At 44.6% G+C, this 15,000-nt stretch overlaps 4 protein-coding genes across 5 annotated transcripts in view; 2 read left to right on the top strand and 2 right to left on the bottom strand.

Annotated features, from left to right (window-relative positions):
* The window catches only part of tap2a (transporter associated with antigen processing, subunit type a), a 10,503-nt gene extending 5,537 nt beyond the window's left edge, over positions 1–4,966 (top strand). For both annotated transcript variants that reach the window (XM_064348913.1, XM_064348914.1), the window contains exons 8-12: positions 256–444; positions 1,137–1,310; positions 1,850–2,009; positions 2,934–3,070; positions 3,757–4,966. In XM_064348913.1, the coding sequence (XP_064204983.1) occupies positions 256–444; positions 1,137–1,310; positions 1,850–2,009; positions 2,934–3,070; positions 3,757–3,993 (897 nt within the window). In that variant the 3' untranslated portion in view covers positions 3,994–4,966. The remainder of the gene's footprint in view (positions 1–255; positions 445–1,136; positions 1,311–1,849; positions 2,010–2,933; positions 3,071–3,756) is intronic.
* A 748-nt stretch (positions 4,967–5,714) lies between these two features.
* On the bottom strand, positions 5,715–9,740 carry psmb9a (proteasome 20S subunit beta 9a). The gene is made up of 6 exons (XM_064348911.1): positions 9,485–9,740; positions 8,577–8,644; positions 8,248–8,379; positions 7,856–7,985; positions 6,785–6,926; positions 5,715–6,180 (listed from the first exon to the last, which is right to left on the bottom strand). Exons 1-6 carry the CDS (start codon positions 9,533–9,535, stop codon positions 6,032–6,034), a joined length of 672 nt encoding a protein of 223 aa, XP_064204981.1. The 5' UTR covers positions 9,536–9,740; the 3' UTR covers positions 5,715–6,031.
* A 398-nt stretch (positions 9,741–10,138) lies between these two features.
* Positions 10,139–14,011, bottom strand: psmb12 (proteasome 20S subunit beta 12). The gene is made up of 6 exons (XM_064348912.1): positions 13,870–14,011; positions 13,426–13,496; positions 12,915–13,046; positions 12,257–12,386; positions 11,382–11,526; positions 10,139–10,964 (listed from the first exon to the last, which is right to left on the bottom strand). Exons 1-6 carry the CDS (start codon positions 13,915–13,917, stop codon positions 10,837–10,839), a joined length of 654 nt encoding a protein of 217 aa, XP_064204982.1. The 5' UTR covers positions 13,918–14,011; the 3' UTR covers positions 10,139–10,836.
* A 191-nt stretch (positions 14,012–14,202) lies between these two features.
* Positions 14,203–15,000, top strand: part of psmb13a (proteasome 20S subunit beta 13a) — a 7,598-nt gene continuing 6,800 nt past the window's right edge. The window contains exons 1-2 of the mRNA XM_064348909.1: positions 14,203–14,344; positions 14,855–14,942. Coding sequence (XP_064204979.1) covers positions 14,283–14,344; positions 14,855–14,942 — 150 coding nt within the window. The 5' untranslated portion in view covers positions 14,203–14,282. The remainder of the gene's footprint in view (positions 14,345–14,854; positions 14,943–15,000) is intronic.

Raw genomic sequence — 15,000 nt, 5'->3', positions numbered from 1 at the left:
ATGTTGTTCACCTTATTCTGTATATATAGGTTAACTAACCTCTCATATTACCAGTTTTTAATAATCATTAAATGAACATTAGTAATCATGAAGCCACATTTGTCGTATACTGAGAACGTCCATGCCATATTTTGGGCACTTCTGAGTTTTGCTACAAAAGCATTTGCAGCTGTTCCCATGTCATACAAGCTGTTATTCCCCCCCACCCCCCCCCTAACCCCACACCCTTGCCCAACCCCCCCATACCTCCGGCAGTCCCTAGTCTACATTTGTGGCAACATGCTGAATTCAGTGGGCGCGGCCGCCAAGGTGTTCGAGTACCTGGACAGGAAGCCGCAGGTGAGCGCGGAGGGCGACCTGCGGCCGGAGACCCTGCGGGGACATGTCCAGTTCCGGAACCTCACCTTCTCCTACCCAACCCGCCCCGACCGCCCCGCCCTCCAGGTACCTGGCCGCAGTGCGTCCCTCTTCGATCCTCCCTGTCCCACTTCGAACCTCTCCCTCGCTGCCCATCTTCTGCCGTGGTCTGAAGACGCATCTCTTCAGACTACACCTGGACTAACTGCCACCACTCTGCGAATCATTTCACTTGAAAATCCCCTCTTTCGTGCCACTCATGTGACATGTACCTCCATTCCAGCACTTTTTTAAAATTTGTTTTCATCCTAATATTGTAGCTTGTTATTCCCCCTAGTTTGACTTGGCAGTTAGTTCAGAATAGTGTTCACTGCATGAACTGAACTGTGCTGGCTATAAAAAACTGTACAAAATGAGTATTGTGCCTTATTTAACCTGTGTTTGTTAGTTGTTCCAATGACCATGATATGCACTTTTGTATGTCGCTTTGGATAAAAGCATCTGCTAAATAAATGTAATGTAATGTAATGAATGACTTGCTGTGTAACGCAGGGTGTTAACATCTTAGTGTGGTGCATATGTGCACATCAATCTATATATTTTTGTTTTTCAAACCATTGGCTGAAGTATTAGGAAGCCCTTATATGTGCTGTGGTTCTGGGTCTCAGGATTTTTTATGTGTGTGTGTGTTTGTGTGTGGGTGTGTGTGCACGCGTGTGTGTGTGTGTGTGTGTGTGTGTGTGTGTGTGGGTGCCATGTTCTGCTATTTTGTGTTTCAGAGTTTTTCCCTGGAGCTGAAGCCAGGTCACATGACCGCCCTGGTGGGGGCCTCAGGTGGGGGGAAGAGCACCTGTGTGAGCCTGCTGGAGAGATTCTACCAGCCGCAGGATGGAGAGATCCTATTGGACGGGCAGCCACTGCATCGCTACCAGCACAAGTACCTGCATAGCAAGGTAACGTTACTGTCCAACACCTGTATGGCAAGGTAGCGTTACTGCCCAATACCTGCACAGCAAGGTAGCATTACTGTCCAATACCTGTGCAGCAAGGTGACATTACTGTCCAATACCTGCACAGCAAGGTAGCATTACTGTTCAATACCTGCACAGCAAGCTAACGTTACTGCCCAATACCTGCACAGCAAGCTAACGTTACTGTCCAATACCTGCACAGCAAGCTAACGTTACTGCCCACTACCTGCGCAGCAAGGTAGCATTACTGTCCAATACCTGCACAGCAAGGTAGCATTACTGTCCAATGCCTGCACAGCAAGCTAACGTTACTGTCCAATACCTGCACAGCAAGGTAGCATTACTGTCCAATACCTGCACAGCAAGCTAACGTTACTGCCCAAAATGGGGATGGTGGGGTGTTGGTAATGGTATCCTGTTTTGGGACAGGTGGCGATGGGGGCGTGTAACAGGGGGTTTTGGGCAGGTGCGATGGGGTTGTAGTAACAGGTGGTGCTGTTGGTTGGGGCAGGTGGCGATAGGTTGTTGGGCAGGGGATGGGGCCTGTGCTCTTTTCTGGCTCCATCAGGGACAACATCGCCTACGGCCTGACAGACTGCCCCCTGGAGCGGGTGCAGGAAGCTGCACGCAGGGCCAACGCCCACGACTTCATCAGCCAGCTGGAGCAGGGCTACAACACAGGTACACACACACACTATACACGCACTATACACACACACACACCAACACACTATACACACACTATACACCCATACACACTATAGACACACAATATACCCGCACACACACACACCACACACAACAGCACTAACCACACACACACCAACACACTACACACACACAACACACTATACACACCACACACCAACACACTATACACACACACATACACCATACACACTACAACACACAATATACACCGCACACACAACACACACACACCAACACACTACACACACACACACACACCACACACCAACACCACTAACACACACACACACAAACACACTATACACGCACTATACACACTCACACACCAACACACTATACACACACACTATACACGCATACACACTATAGACACACAATATACCCGCACACACACACACACACACACCAACACACTACACACACACACACACACACACCAACACACTACACACACACACACCAACACACTATACACACACACACACACACAGCACAGTGCGCGCACGCACACACACACGCACACACACAGTACACACATACACACACACACACACACACACACCCAGCACAGTGCGCACACACACGCACACACACAATACACACATGCACACACACAGTACACACATACACATACACACACACACACACACACACACACACACACCTAGCACAGTGCGCGCACACACAGACACACACCCAGCACAGTGCGCACACTCACACACACGCGTGCGCACACATACACATGCACACACACACTCCCATACACACACACGCACGCACGCGCGCACACAGACACGCATGCACATACACACACATACACAAATGTAACCCATGGTTATGTGTTTATATACATATGTATGTGTTTACATGTGCTTGTGTGTGAATGTGTATCAGATGTAGGTGAGCGGGGCAGTCAGCTGTCTGGGGGTCAGAAGCAGCGTATCGCCATCGCCCGAGCTCTGATCAGAGAGCCACAGGTCCTCATCCTGGACGAGGTCACCAGCAGCCTGGACACAGAGAGCGAACACATGGTGAGGGACAGTTCAACACATCCCATCAGTTTAACACATCCCATCAGTTTAACACATCCTATCTCAGACCCGCTAAAATGATCACAGAGAGCAAACACATGGTGAGGAACAGTTTAACACATCCCATCTCAGACCGCTAAAGCGATCACAGAGAGCAAACACATGGTGAGGAACAGTTTAACACATCCCATCTCAGACCCGCTAAAGAACTCACAGAGAGCGAACACATGGTGAGGGACAGTTTAACACATCCCATCAGTTTAACACATCCCATCTCAGACCCACTAAAATGCTCACAGAGAGCAAACAGATGGTGAGGAACAGTTTATAACATATTCATGACATTGCTTGTGTGGAATGGTACAATAGGTGACGGGCAGTCAAGCTGTCTGGTCAGAAGCACGATCGCCATCGCCCGAGCTCTGATCAGAGAGCCACAGGTCCTCATCCTGGACGAGGTCACCAGCAGCCTGGACACAGAGAGCGAACATATGGTGAGGGACAGTTCAACACATCCCATCAGTTTAACACATCCCATCTCAGACACGCTAAAGCGATCACAGAGAGCGAACACATGATGAGGAACAGTTTAACACATCCAATCAGTTCAGCACATCCCATCTCAGACCCACTAAAGTGCTCACAGTAGGTTGTGTGATTAACTGTTTTTTCTTTCTGTTTATCAGATTCAGCAGGCATTGGCTAGCTGCCCTTCCCAGACTCTGCTGGTGATTGCCCATAGGCTGAAGACAGTGGAGAAGGCGGATCACATTGTGGTGATTGACAAGGGGGCGGTGCTAGAGCAAGGGACTCACCAGGAGCTGATGGACAGGAAGGGGAACTACTACAAACTCAGAGAGGGGCTGTTCTCTGAAAAAGAGTCCAGCGGTTCGCCTGCCGAGAGCAAACCTCTGAACCAGTGAGGGGAATTACCAGCACACGTGGGATTAAACTCAGTGTGCGGGGCAAAAACGAAAAGTTTGCTCTCATTTTGAACCGTGTGATTCATGATATCCGGAATCACCCAGTAATATTTTTATTGTATTATTATTATTATTATTATTATTATTATTACAGGCATTTAGCAGACGCTCTTATCCAGAGCGACTTACATTGTATCCAGTTATACAGCTGGATATATATTGGAGCAATGCAGGTTAAGTACCTTTGCTCAAGGGTACGATGGCAGTGTCCTACTGGGGAATTGAACCTGCGACCTTTAGGTTACGAGATTAACTCTTTAGCCATTATACTACACTGCCACCACTTGAGACTGTACGCAACAGCAACACCACAGGAACCGACGTTGCACTCGTTGCTGTCGCGAAAATGTAGTTTTATTATGTTTTCTTACCTTTTATGGGAAGAGTTTAGCTTTATGCTTTAGGGAAAAAACTGTTCTCAGATGCTTTTGTTTCTCCTTTTTGTTTCTGTTTATTTTTATTGAATGTGTGTGCAATATTTTCTGTGCTGTGAATAAACTTTGTCTTCTTTATATTCCAGTCATCTTGTGTGTATGTGTGTATGTTTTTTCAGTAAGAAACGCATCAGTTGAAGAGAGATACACCTGCCAGAAATGAAATCAAATCCTCATTCTAACTTGTGGCACCAATTAAACCTGGAGTTTACTCTACAGCAATAAACCAAGCAGTGACTTTGCAGCCACAGGGAAAACAAACACGTATTTAAACTGAAGGTGCAATGAACTGTATTAGGAACTACAGTATATCTATGGTAAAACTTGTGGGTGGGGCAGAGTTTTGATGACGCACCACACTACATATATTGGGGTCTTCGCCATTTTGTCTCTCTCTTATTCCTGTTCAAGTTATCTAACTGTGCCTAACCTGCATTGATTACTTGAGAATAATAAACAGCAAGATTGTGCACCGTGAACCATTACTCTCTGTACTTCCATTATTGTTACCTATCTTACTATAACTTACTTTTCTCAGTGACAGGGCTCCAACAGAAAATCTGTTACAAAGGGCTATATTTTAATGATCTAAGCGCACGGTCTAAAGCGCATGGCGCAAGTGCATTTAGGGCGTGTCCAAATCCACTTTTGCTAGTTTAACGGCGGATAATCTGAGTGCAAAGTAAGGCGCATGGTTCAAAGGGGTTGTACTTAGTCTCTTAATTAATCATAGGCGTGTTTTGAGCGTAACATGAAATAAACCAATCAGAGTGTCATCTCCCATTCCCTTTAAAAGCCAGGTGCGCTTGCACCTTGGCGGATTGCTATTATAATGGCAGATTTGCCAAGTATTTTTTGAAAAAAAGCAAAATTATTTAAAAAAAATATAAATATGTAGGCGCATATTACTATCTTAATAATGCACCCTTAAAATAACAGTAAAATACTGCGCCATTGACTTAAGACCAGGTTTTTATTGGTCAGTCGCGCGATAGCTTTCCGCTGCCTCAAGGTAGCAATGCGCCAACAATGCGCCTGACCACACCTCATTTTAAGACCAACACGCCCATGGGCGCTCAGATGGGTGCAAGTACATTTGCTATTTAAACAACGTGGGCGCTGGACGGGTAAATGATAACTGCGTCGGTCTGAAACTAGCAAAGACACTTGCATTGCGCTTGGTGCCGCTTTGCACCGGGTGAAAGATAGAGCCCGAAGTCTTTATGAAATGCGAGTTTCGTGAAATAAAATGTCACTCCAAATAACAATGCAACATTAATGAGGAAACATTTGCTCCCTAACTGTAATGAGCTCCTACGGCATGTCATCCATTTGTTTAATTCAAAGTACATTAATATGTATCGTAACATACTGTGGAATTATGTTTTTTATTGGCAAGCTAAAATTTACAGACATGAAAGGGACTGAATTCAAAATTTTAATTAATTAAACAAAAAATCACATTCATTAACATCACTTCCACGCCTAGTTTCACTGTTTGAAATGAGATGCCACCATTCCAGTGCACAGTTTCTCTCTTTTTTTTATTTTTTATTTTCTCTCGCTTCAGGGTCATGGAAAGTTGGTAGCTGATTTCCCAGAATGCACTTCTCCTCAACACCTTTGCTGTCAATGGTAACGAGGAAAGCCACACCCCCACTTGACCCATCTCGGCTCATGGCTAGGGCGAGAGCTGAGAGAGAGAGAGAGAAAGGGAGGGAGGGAGAGAGAGAGAGAGTGATGCAAAAACAACAGTCAACACACCCAAAGAGACAAGAAAAGTTGTGACAAAGAAAATGTATTTTAGCTCATTCTGTCACAGAAATTGAAACTGGGACACAAAATAACACATTTAGACATACGATCACATAAGACTGAGGTCTCAGTTCAGTACAGAATAGTGGTATTGAACCATGACCATGCCAGTGCCTGAAATGATTTGATACCCGACAGAGCGAGTCACTTCAGTGAGGCACTGGCATGGACGTGATTCGATACCCGACCAAGCGAGTCACTACACTGAGACACAGCCATGGTCATGATTCGATACCAGATCGGGCGAGCCACTTCACTGAAGCACTGGCATGGAGATGATTCGATACCCGACCAAGCGAGTCACTTCAGTGAGGCACTGGCATGGACATGATTCGATACCAGATCGGGCGAGCCACTACACTAACACACTGGCATGGTCATGCCAGTGCCTCAGTGAAATGCGCTCATTCTGAGTACTCAGGATAAGTGTATGAAGGTTACCAAATCTCATTTGGGCGCCAGAAAGGACACGTGTGACTCACTGTTGATGACAAACTGCTGGGTCTCCTCCTTGCTCATGCCCGGCTTGTACTCGGCGTCGACGAAGCCGTAGACGTAGAAACTTCCGGAGCCGCCCACGGCGAAGGGCTGCCGGGACAGGAGCCCGTTTAGAGTCGCAAACACCTGAGAGGGAGAGGGGGAGAGAGAGGGATGGGGGGGTGGGGGGGGAAGAGAGAGGGGGGAGAGAAAAAGAGAGGGGGAGAGTACAAAAACGCGTATGGGTATATGACAGGCGAGGTGGAAACAGAGATGCACTTCCTCCTTACTTGCAAAAAATATTTACAAATCAGAAAAAAATAGTTTCACAAATTGTCCCAAATAATAAATAATTATATTTTCCTATCAAAAGAAGAAAACTGTGCAATTCTGTTAGGGGAAGGATTCGGAACAACAGTCACAATTGCGTCATAGTTCATTTCAGCCTGTCATAACCTGAGGGACAGTGAGTGACCACCCACCCCATATAAACAAGTACATATTTATTGATTTATTTCTGTTGCTGTCGATGCTGTTACTGTTATAAATTATTGCATTTATCATTATTATTTTAATATTATTATTATTCGACATATTATTTACATGTGTGCTTTGCCAAAAATTACAATTGTATTTCATGCCAATAAAGCAACTTGAATTGAATTGGGGGGGGGGGGGGAGAGAGAGAGATGGGGGAAGAGAGAAAGGGGGAGAGAAAGAAAGCGGTGAGAGGGAAGTGGTGTGAGAGAGAGAGATAAGCAGCGTCTCGACATGGCTAGCCCAATGGAAACCAAAACATTTTGATAAAAGCCAGAACACGAGAGAGAACATGCTGAGAATAGGCACAGAGACTCTTCAGCTATGCACTGAATTACAAGTGACCTCACATTGTTCAAACAGACAGCTTGGTCTTGATTCATGGTAATAGTAACAGAAGTAATAGTAGGAGTAGTAATAATAGTAGCTGTAGCAGTAGTAGCAGTAGTGATGGTAGCAGTAGTAGGCTACTAGTCACAGCAATATTAGCAGTAGCAGCAGTACCATCATTATTATTGTAGATAATACCATTCACAGACCTGTCCACCTTGTCGCCTGTCCCAGCCTGCGACGATGAGATGGGCAGACAGCTCCTCCTTATACTTGTAGGAGATGTTCCTCACTAACGTAGCTGCAGAACGAACCAGCGGGTCCTCTCCTACCTCCACACTGCGCAGAGACAGAGAGCGTGGGTTAGCGTTGCTGTGCGAGACACAACGAGCATGCGACCGAACAGCCTGCGCATTCAGCACTTCACCCTTTGAAGAGTCGGTTTTTTGGAATGTTTTTTTTCAAAATTCTAAGTCGGTGTTCTAGAATCCCGGTTTTGTCTGGGTAACCAGTTGTATATTTATTGAAAAAATCATGTTCGTTTACACAATTCAAGCGCTTTCTCTGTACTTTTGAATACCTCACCACCCTCCATGGCTACCTGTGAACGTCCAGCTGGTAGTTGACGATCTCCGCGATGGTCTGAGCATCGGCGGCAGATCCAGAAAGGGCGCAGTAGATCTTATCGTGGAGGGGGGAGAGCTTGTTCATCACCCTGTTCACCACGGATTCCCTGGAAGCCGAGCGCAAGAGGTGAACGTCAATACAGCAACATGCAGACTTACCGTATATTACAAATCTGCGTCTGTCAAAATCACGTCCACAGCGACGAGCAGGAGTGTTACTGTCAAGAATATAAATATGTAGCACAGACGTATGGACTGGACACTAATTAAAGGGAAAAGAATCTGATTTTATTGCTGTACTCACCCAGCAGAGACTCTGGAGTCTGACCCTAACACCACTCCACCCTCAAATTCGATGGCGATGATGGTCGTCTGGAAGCAGAGGTGGACAGTCCAGTCAGAAAGTAAAAGTCATGCCACACAGTAAAATGTCCAGTAAAGTGTCCAGTGTTAATTCAACTCATGTTAGTGTTAACTAAACTCTAACAGGGTTAATTCAACTTTTAACAGATAACATTGTCCCACTCTGGAATGTGAGCGTTAACACTGTTAGAGTTGAATTCACACTGGACATTTTACAGTGCATGTGTTCATTCCAATGAACTCAGCCAGCTGACTTAACTAATAAGTTATATATAATACCTCTTCACCGAAGATTTGTGCAAATTAGCAAATCATTGTGATTGTAACAAAATACAGGGGAGAACGTTCTACTTGCTGAACCTCAATTTTCCACCTCTGCCTGGAAGTTCAGACCTGAGGTTCACTAAAACGGCGCATCTTACAGTACATTTAAAAGTGTCCTCCGCTAGAGGCCGCTTGGCTGAAAAAATGCAAGTTGAACCAAGAATCGTGCCCTTATTTCGGTTATTAATATTACCAAAACATAAACAAAACGAAATATTCGTGTTTAAAGGTCTAGGAAGTCATGGAAGACGTATTTTGACAGGTGCCAACCTTTAGGTTAACTCAGACTTGCTCTCCATCGGGTGAGTTTCAAACCTTTATTTCGTCATAAGCAGCAAACTATTGAAATATTTCCGAAATTATGATTAGGCTTATTAGCTAGAGCCGTACGCGCCTTGCTACGGAATCTCATTGCAATCAACAGTGCTCAATAAAATCAGTTCGTGTGATCATACCTTGTGATAATTTCAGTGAATTTCTAGACTGTTGTGCTGTAGGTGACAAAAGAGAAACGAATCGACTCACCCCCATTTTAAGTCCTTTCGAGCTACAATCGCTGACTGTACCGCCCTGCATTTTTGTAACTTTGTTGTTTCTTTGATACAATGGTTGAAATTATAACAACTTCGCTTATTTTTTGTTTAATTTTTTGTTTTAGAGCAATGAAGACGAAATGCCGTCGAAGGACCGCCGTCCGATCACATCGCTTTCGCTTTCGCAGACTGCGTAGAGATGCGAATCGCCCAACAGCGTCCCCTGAGCGCTCTGAACATACGGCGAGCGATGACACGCGAAATAAAGCGAGTCATTTTACTACACGAACTCTGCTTTGTTCGCGTGTACAGGTAGGTCTACTGCCACGAATGGAAGCTATAATTACCTCAATTTCTAGTCAGCTAATATATGCACTACGTAGTTCATTCATTCATGCATTCATCTATATTGCGTTTCAAAGCACATCATCACACACTTTTGCATATTTGGAATTGGACATATATGTAATCCGTAACTGTCTGGACGCCACAAAACATTTCACTGAAAGTGAAGTTGGACGTTAAAACCGCACTGACAGTTCAACCTGGTTACTGCCTTTGGGAAAACGTCAGAGAACAGCATGGAGTTTTCTCATTTAAGTCTATAACTCATTATTCACAACAATGGCAACACAGGTAGACACAATTTGTTTTAATGGTTTTATTCTGTGTCAATTGTGTATCAATGTTCAAGATTAATGACTGCTATCTTCTGATAGGTTGAATCCAGCATATGTTATTATATGCATTTTTTCATTACCACAAATGTGAGAGTTTCCCCTTGCTTTATAGGGGGGAGGGATTGAAAAACCTCTGACTAGCTGTGCATGTCTATTACTTCATTAGTAATGCCCATGTCTATATATGGTGGCTGATGTCACCTATGGACAATCAGGCAAAGACTTGGAAGGTTAATTTAAACATTAAACAGGCTCTCTGTCACCCACACCACCTCAGCATGCACTCACACAAACACAAGTGTATATCCCATGTCCATCTCCCCCAGGGGAAACAACCTCTATATTTCTTTACCTCTATCATGATTTTATCTGGCAAAATGATGCTGAAACATCACAAAAACATGCCTTGTGCCCTCCAACAAGTGGATGCAGCATAAACAAGTTATAAGCATCCAAACTTCACTTTTGCGATTCCACAAGAGGCAAAAGGTGTCTTTAAACATTATATTTTACCAGTGTCATATTATTATTATTTTAAAACAAAGGTGCAGACTACCCCAATGATATCACAAACATCCCCAGCCTTAGCTCAGGAGGCAACACTTAAAAAAAAAAAAGATTTTATTGTTTTTTTTTTGTTTTGCAGGGGGTTGTGATACAGACACTATATGCGGTGGAAGACCGGCAGTTTGTTGCCAGGGATCAGCTGTCTCTCGGCACCTGACTCCGTTACCACGGCGAGGTGAACCACTCCACCACTCACGTTGTCCCGGTCCATCGCTAAGGTGAGGGCTGAGAGACAGAGAGAGAGAGAGAGAGAGAAAAGAGAGAGAGAGAGAGAGAAAAGAGAGAGAGAGAGAAATGGTGTCTCAACATGGCCAGCCCAAAGAAAACCATACTAAACCTACATTCTGAGAAAATGCTGACAACAGGAACAGCGACTGTTTGATAATGCACTGAATGTTGTGCCCAATCAATAACTTATAATGATTCATTAAAAGTGACCTTAAAAGTGTTTAATTGTTCAAACACACAGCTTCGGAGTCATAGTACTAATACCAGTAGTAGTAATAAACAGTTATGAATCTACTTTGCACAATGCTGCAAAAGCAGTGGGCACCATACCTAGGGTCTGAAATGGAAAACCCTTCTGATATGCTGCCAGAACTGTACTCTTTCAGGGTTTTTTTTTTTTTTTTGTTGTTTTACCGTTGGTGGTGAATGCGAGACACTGCTCCCTGGTCATCCCTGGCTTGAACTTGGCGTCCACGTATCCATAAATGTACGTGCTTCCCGAACCGCCGACCGTGAACTCCTGCTCTACGACCATACCGCCCAGAGACACCTCAAACACCTTCAGAGAGAGGAGAAGAGACAGGAGCGAGAGGGATAAGGAGCAAGGGAAGGAGAGAGGGGGAGCGAGAGGGAGGAGGGGGAGAGGGAAGGAGGGAGGGTGAAAGGTTGAGCATGTGTTTGTATGTGCATGTGTGAAAAAGAGATAGAGAGGAGAGCAAGAGTATGTGAGAGTGAAAGGGAGAGGTTGAGCATGTGTGTGTATGTGTGTGTGTGAGAGATAGAGAGGGAGAGTGTGTGAGAGGGAAAGGGAGAGATTGAGCATACAGAGAGAGGGATATAAAGACAGAGAGAGGGAGAGTGTGTGCGAGGGAGAGAAAATGAAAAGGAGAGAGTGTGTGTGTGTGAGAAAGACAGTGAGAGGGGAAAAGAATAAGAGGGAAAGAGCGTGTGAGGGGGAGAGAGAATGAAAAGGAGAGTGTGTGTGTGAGAGAGAGAGGGAGATAAAGACAGAGAGAGAGAGAGCATGTGAGGGGAGAGAGAATGAAAAGGAGAGAGTGTATGTGTGAGAGAGAGAGAGGGAGATAGAGAGGGGAAGAGAGAATGAAAAGGAGAGGGTGTGTGTGAGAGAGAGACAGTGTGTGAGGGAGAAAGAAAAAGAAAAAGCTGTTAAATTAATGTTTAACAGTAGCCTATATGAATTGTCCTGCTGCTAGTGGATAGCTATATAGTCTATTTGCACAATGCTTGTGGGTCATCAGCTGGCAGCTGGTTTGCTAGATGCCCAGTACCTGAGGCCCCCTCTTGCGGTCCCAGCCCGCCACGATGAAGCCGGCGCTCAGCTCCTCCCGGTGGTCGTAGCAGAACTGGCGCATGACGGAGGCCGCGGACTGCACCAGGGGGGGCTCTCCCATCTGCATGCTGCAACCCAAAACGCAGCGCAACGCCGCGCTGTCACTCAGAATCTCCTCCCGCGACCAGAAGAACCCCGAGACGGTTAAGTGAGTGCTTTCTGAACATACGCGGAGATTTTCATAATTGCATGCGACGCAACTTAGGCTGAAGGTTGCAAAGCTGGCGACGATTTAGGTTTGCGGCGAAGAATTACCCGTGCTAGCCCGTCCACATGAATCGATTCAGTTTAAGCAGACTATTTAAAGCAAGACAAATGGCAAGGAATGGACGGATCATGCCCACTTATCACAAGTAGCCTACACTCGTTGAAATGCCTGTTTGTAACGACTTGAAAACTATGACAGTGGTTAGCTGAATCGAGCCCTTCATTTCCTGGGTGAAATTATCACAGGCTACCCCTGTCCTAGAGGATCCGTAGACCTACCAACGCCATCGATCGTCATAGACAGGCTACTGACTGAATACATCAGCTGTTGATGAAACCCCTGCGGTATCCATGGTGATTAGCATAGTGGTATCTGACCCCCTGGTTACCTGTGGAAGTTGAGCTTGTGGATGACGGCGTTGGTGACAGCCTGGGCGTCGGCCAGAGACCCCGACATGCAGCAGAATATCTTGTCGTGGACCTGAACCACTTTGTTGATCACCCTCGAGGACACATACTCGCTGGGGACACGAATTGGAATGAAAAGTGGGGATGGGGTGGAGATACAATTCAGGTAGATGGAATTACGTGCGGTCCAAACAATTACAGGTGAGCATGCCAAAGGAGAGGGACACAGATTTAAACATTCATTCACTCATTCTAAGAGCTGTTACACACCCCACCCCCATACACATAGGGAGTCAGAAAGACATGTCAATATATTCATATGAAATGTAGCCTGCATTCGAGAATGCAACACCTGGGGATCCAGCAGTGTCTCCCCCAAAACTGAAATGAAACCTACCCCTATGCTCCACCGCTTATTCACCGACCACAGTTGGACTACATTTTATAAACGATAAATCTAAAAGTAAAACAGTACGTGCGGAATACACTCACCCTCCCATCGAGGCTCGCGAGTCCGATCCAATCACAACCCCTCCATCATAGCGCACGGCAATTATAGTGGTCTGGGGAGGCACAATGTATTTGACGATGTGCAGGCCATTAAAATGATTTTCGGTTTCCAGTTTTTACTGGAATTGAACTTAATATGAACAGGATTAAGACACCTTAATGTCTACTTTCACTTTCAGTCTTGAGCAATGGGAATGAAATAAAACGTGCAATAATATAATGAAACAGTAGTCCTGGAACTCCATTACCCTTTCAGCAATTGCTGATACATAGGTACGCATATAACGATATATTTGGAGACTATTTTTTTTTTTACAAAAAAAATAAAAATACAAGTACAGATGCTACATACATAAACAGAAACTCCGTAGCTTCGCTATATTAATGGTGCGATTGTGAAGGTTAATTCATCCCGATTCGACTTACCCCTGTACTGACTGCTGCGGATCTCCATTCGTTATTAGTACCACTCATTTCTTCTTCTTGTTTTATGGAAAAGTCAAACTTAAAGTACAAAAACGCACGACAGTATAGCACAACTTGAACCCAGAAGCAGGAATCGAAACAGCGCAGACTAGAGGAATTATTTAAATCAATGATTTCAAGAGGCGCTATTTGCCCGATATGTCGTGCATCGTATTTATAATTATTATGACGCCTTAGTAGTTACACTTAAAACTTCTAAAGAAACCGGTCAAAAATTAGGGTTAAGCGATATAAACACCCAGGCCAAATTCTTTGATCGCTGACGGTTGTAGAGTACCTGACAGAAGCGCCACCACGCGCTTGAACTGGAACTGCAGACGCCACGGTCGAGTGAGGAAGAAACGAATTTGAGGATGACTTCTCCTGACGTGCTCGAGACTCAACATGGGGGGTTTAACTTTGAAAACTGCTTCAGGTAGGATTACGTTTTTCGTTAAAATATAGAAGAAAAATATTTATGTCATTCATTCGTATAAGATACGGTACTGTTTTTTTCAGAAGCAATTCTTCGTTTATGTTTACTCGCTGGGTTTTCGACATGAGCGAAAGTGAAAGGAGTCATTCGATTATACGTATTTTTGAATTATTTTCATACTTCTAGATTTACGACGAATGGTAATTCTGCATGTGCCATTCAAAAGATAGTTGATTTTGCTAGTTAATATGGTTGTGTTAGATTATGTTTCTCTTACGTGGTAGAGCATACGTGTGGGTGAGTTTCCACCCGTGAAACGTTCACAAAAGTAAATATATAATGGACGTAATATTTTAACAGTCGAGTAGGCTACATGGCAGTGTTATTCTCATCAAAATCATCATAAGTACCATTCAGAAACAATTGTAAGTTGGCCAGTTGCTGGGCCTCAATGACATTAGCATCTGTACATTTGTTATAGCCTAATTGATTGATATTTCGTTCACATAGGAATTCGCAACTACAAACTTCCAGCGCACAAGACATAAAACTGAAAGCCAAAAAGACCGGTACCACGATAGCTGGGGTGGTTTTCAAGGTAAATAATGTAAACGGCGTAAAATCTTCTGTGTTGATTCAACTTTTAACAGTTTTGT

This window comes from Anguilla rostrata, chromosome 8 (assembly GCF_018555375.3).
Source record: "Anguilla rostrata isolate EN2019 chromosome 8, ASM1855537v3, whole genome shotgun sequence".
Lineage (NCBI taxonomy): Eukaryota > Metazoa > Chordata > Actinopteri > Anguilliformes > Anguillidae > Anguilla > Anguilla rostrata.
Note: the sequence above shows the minus strand (reverse complement) of the source record. Positions and strands in the feature narration are given on the sequence as shown.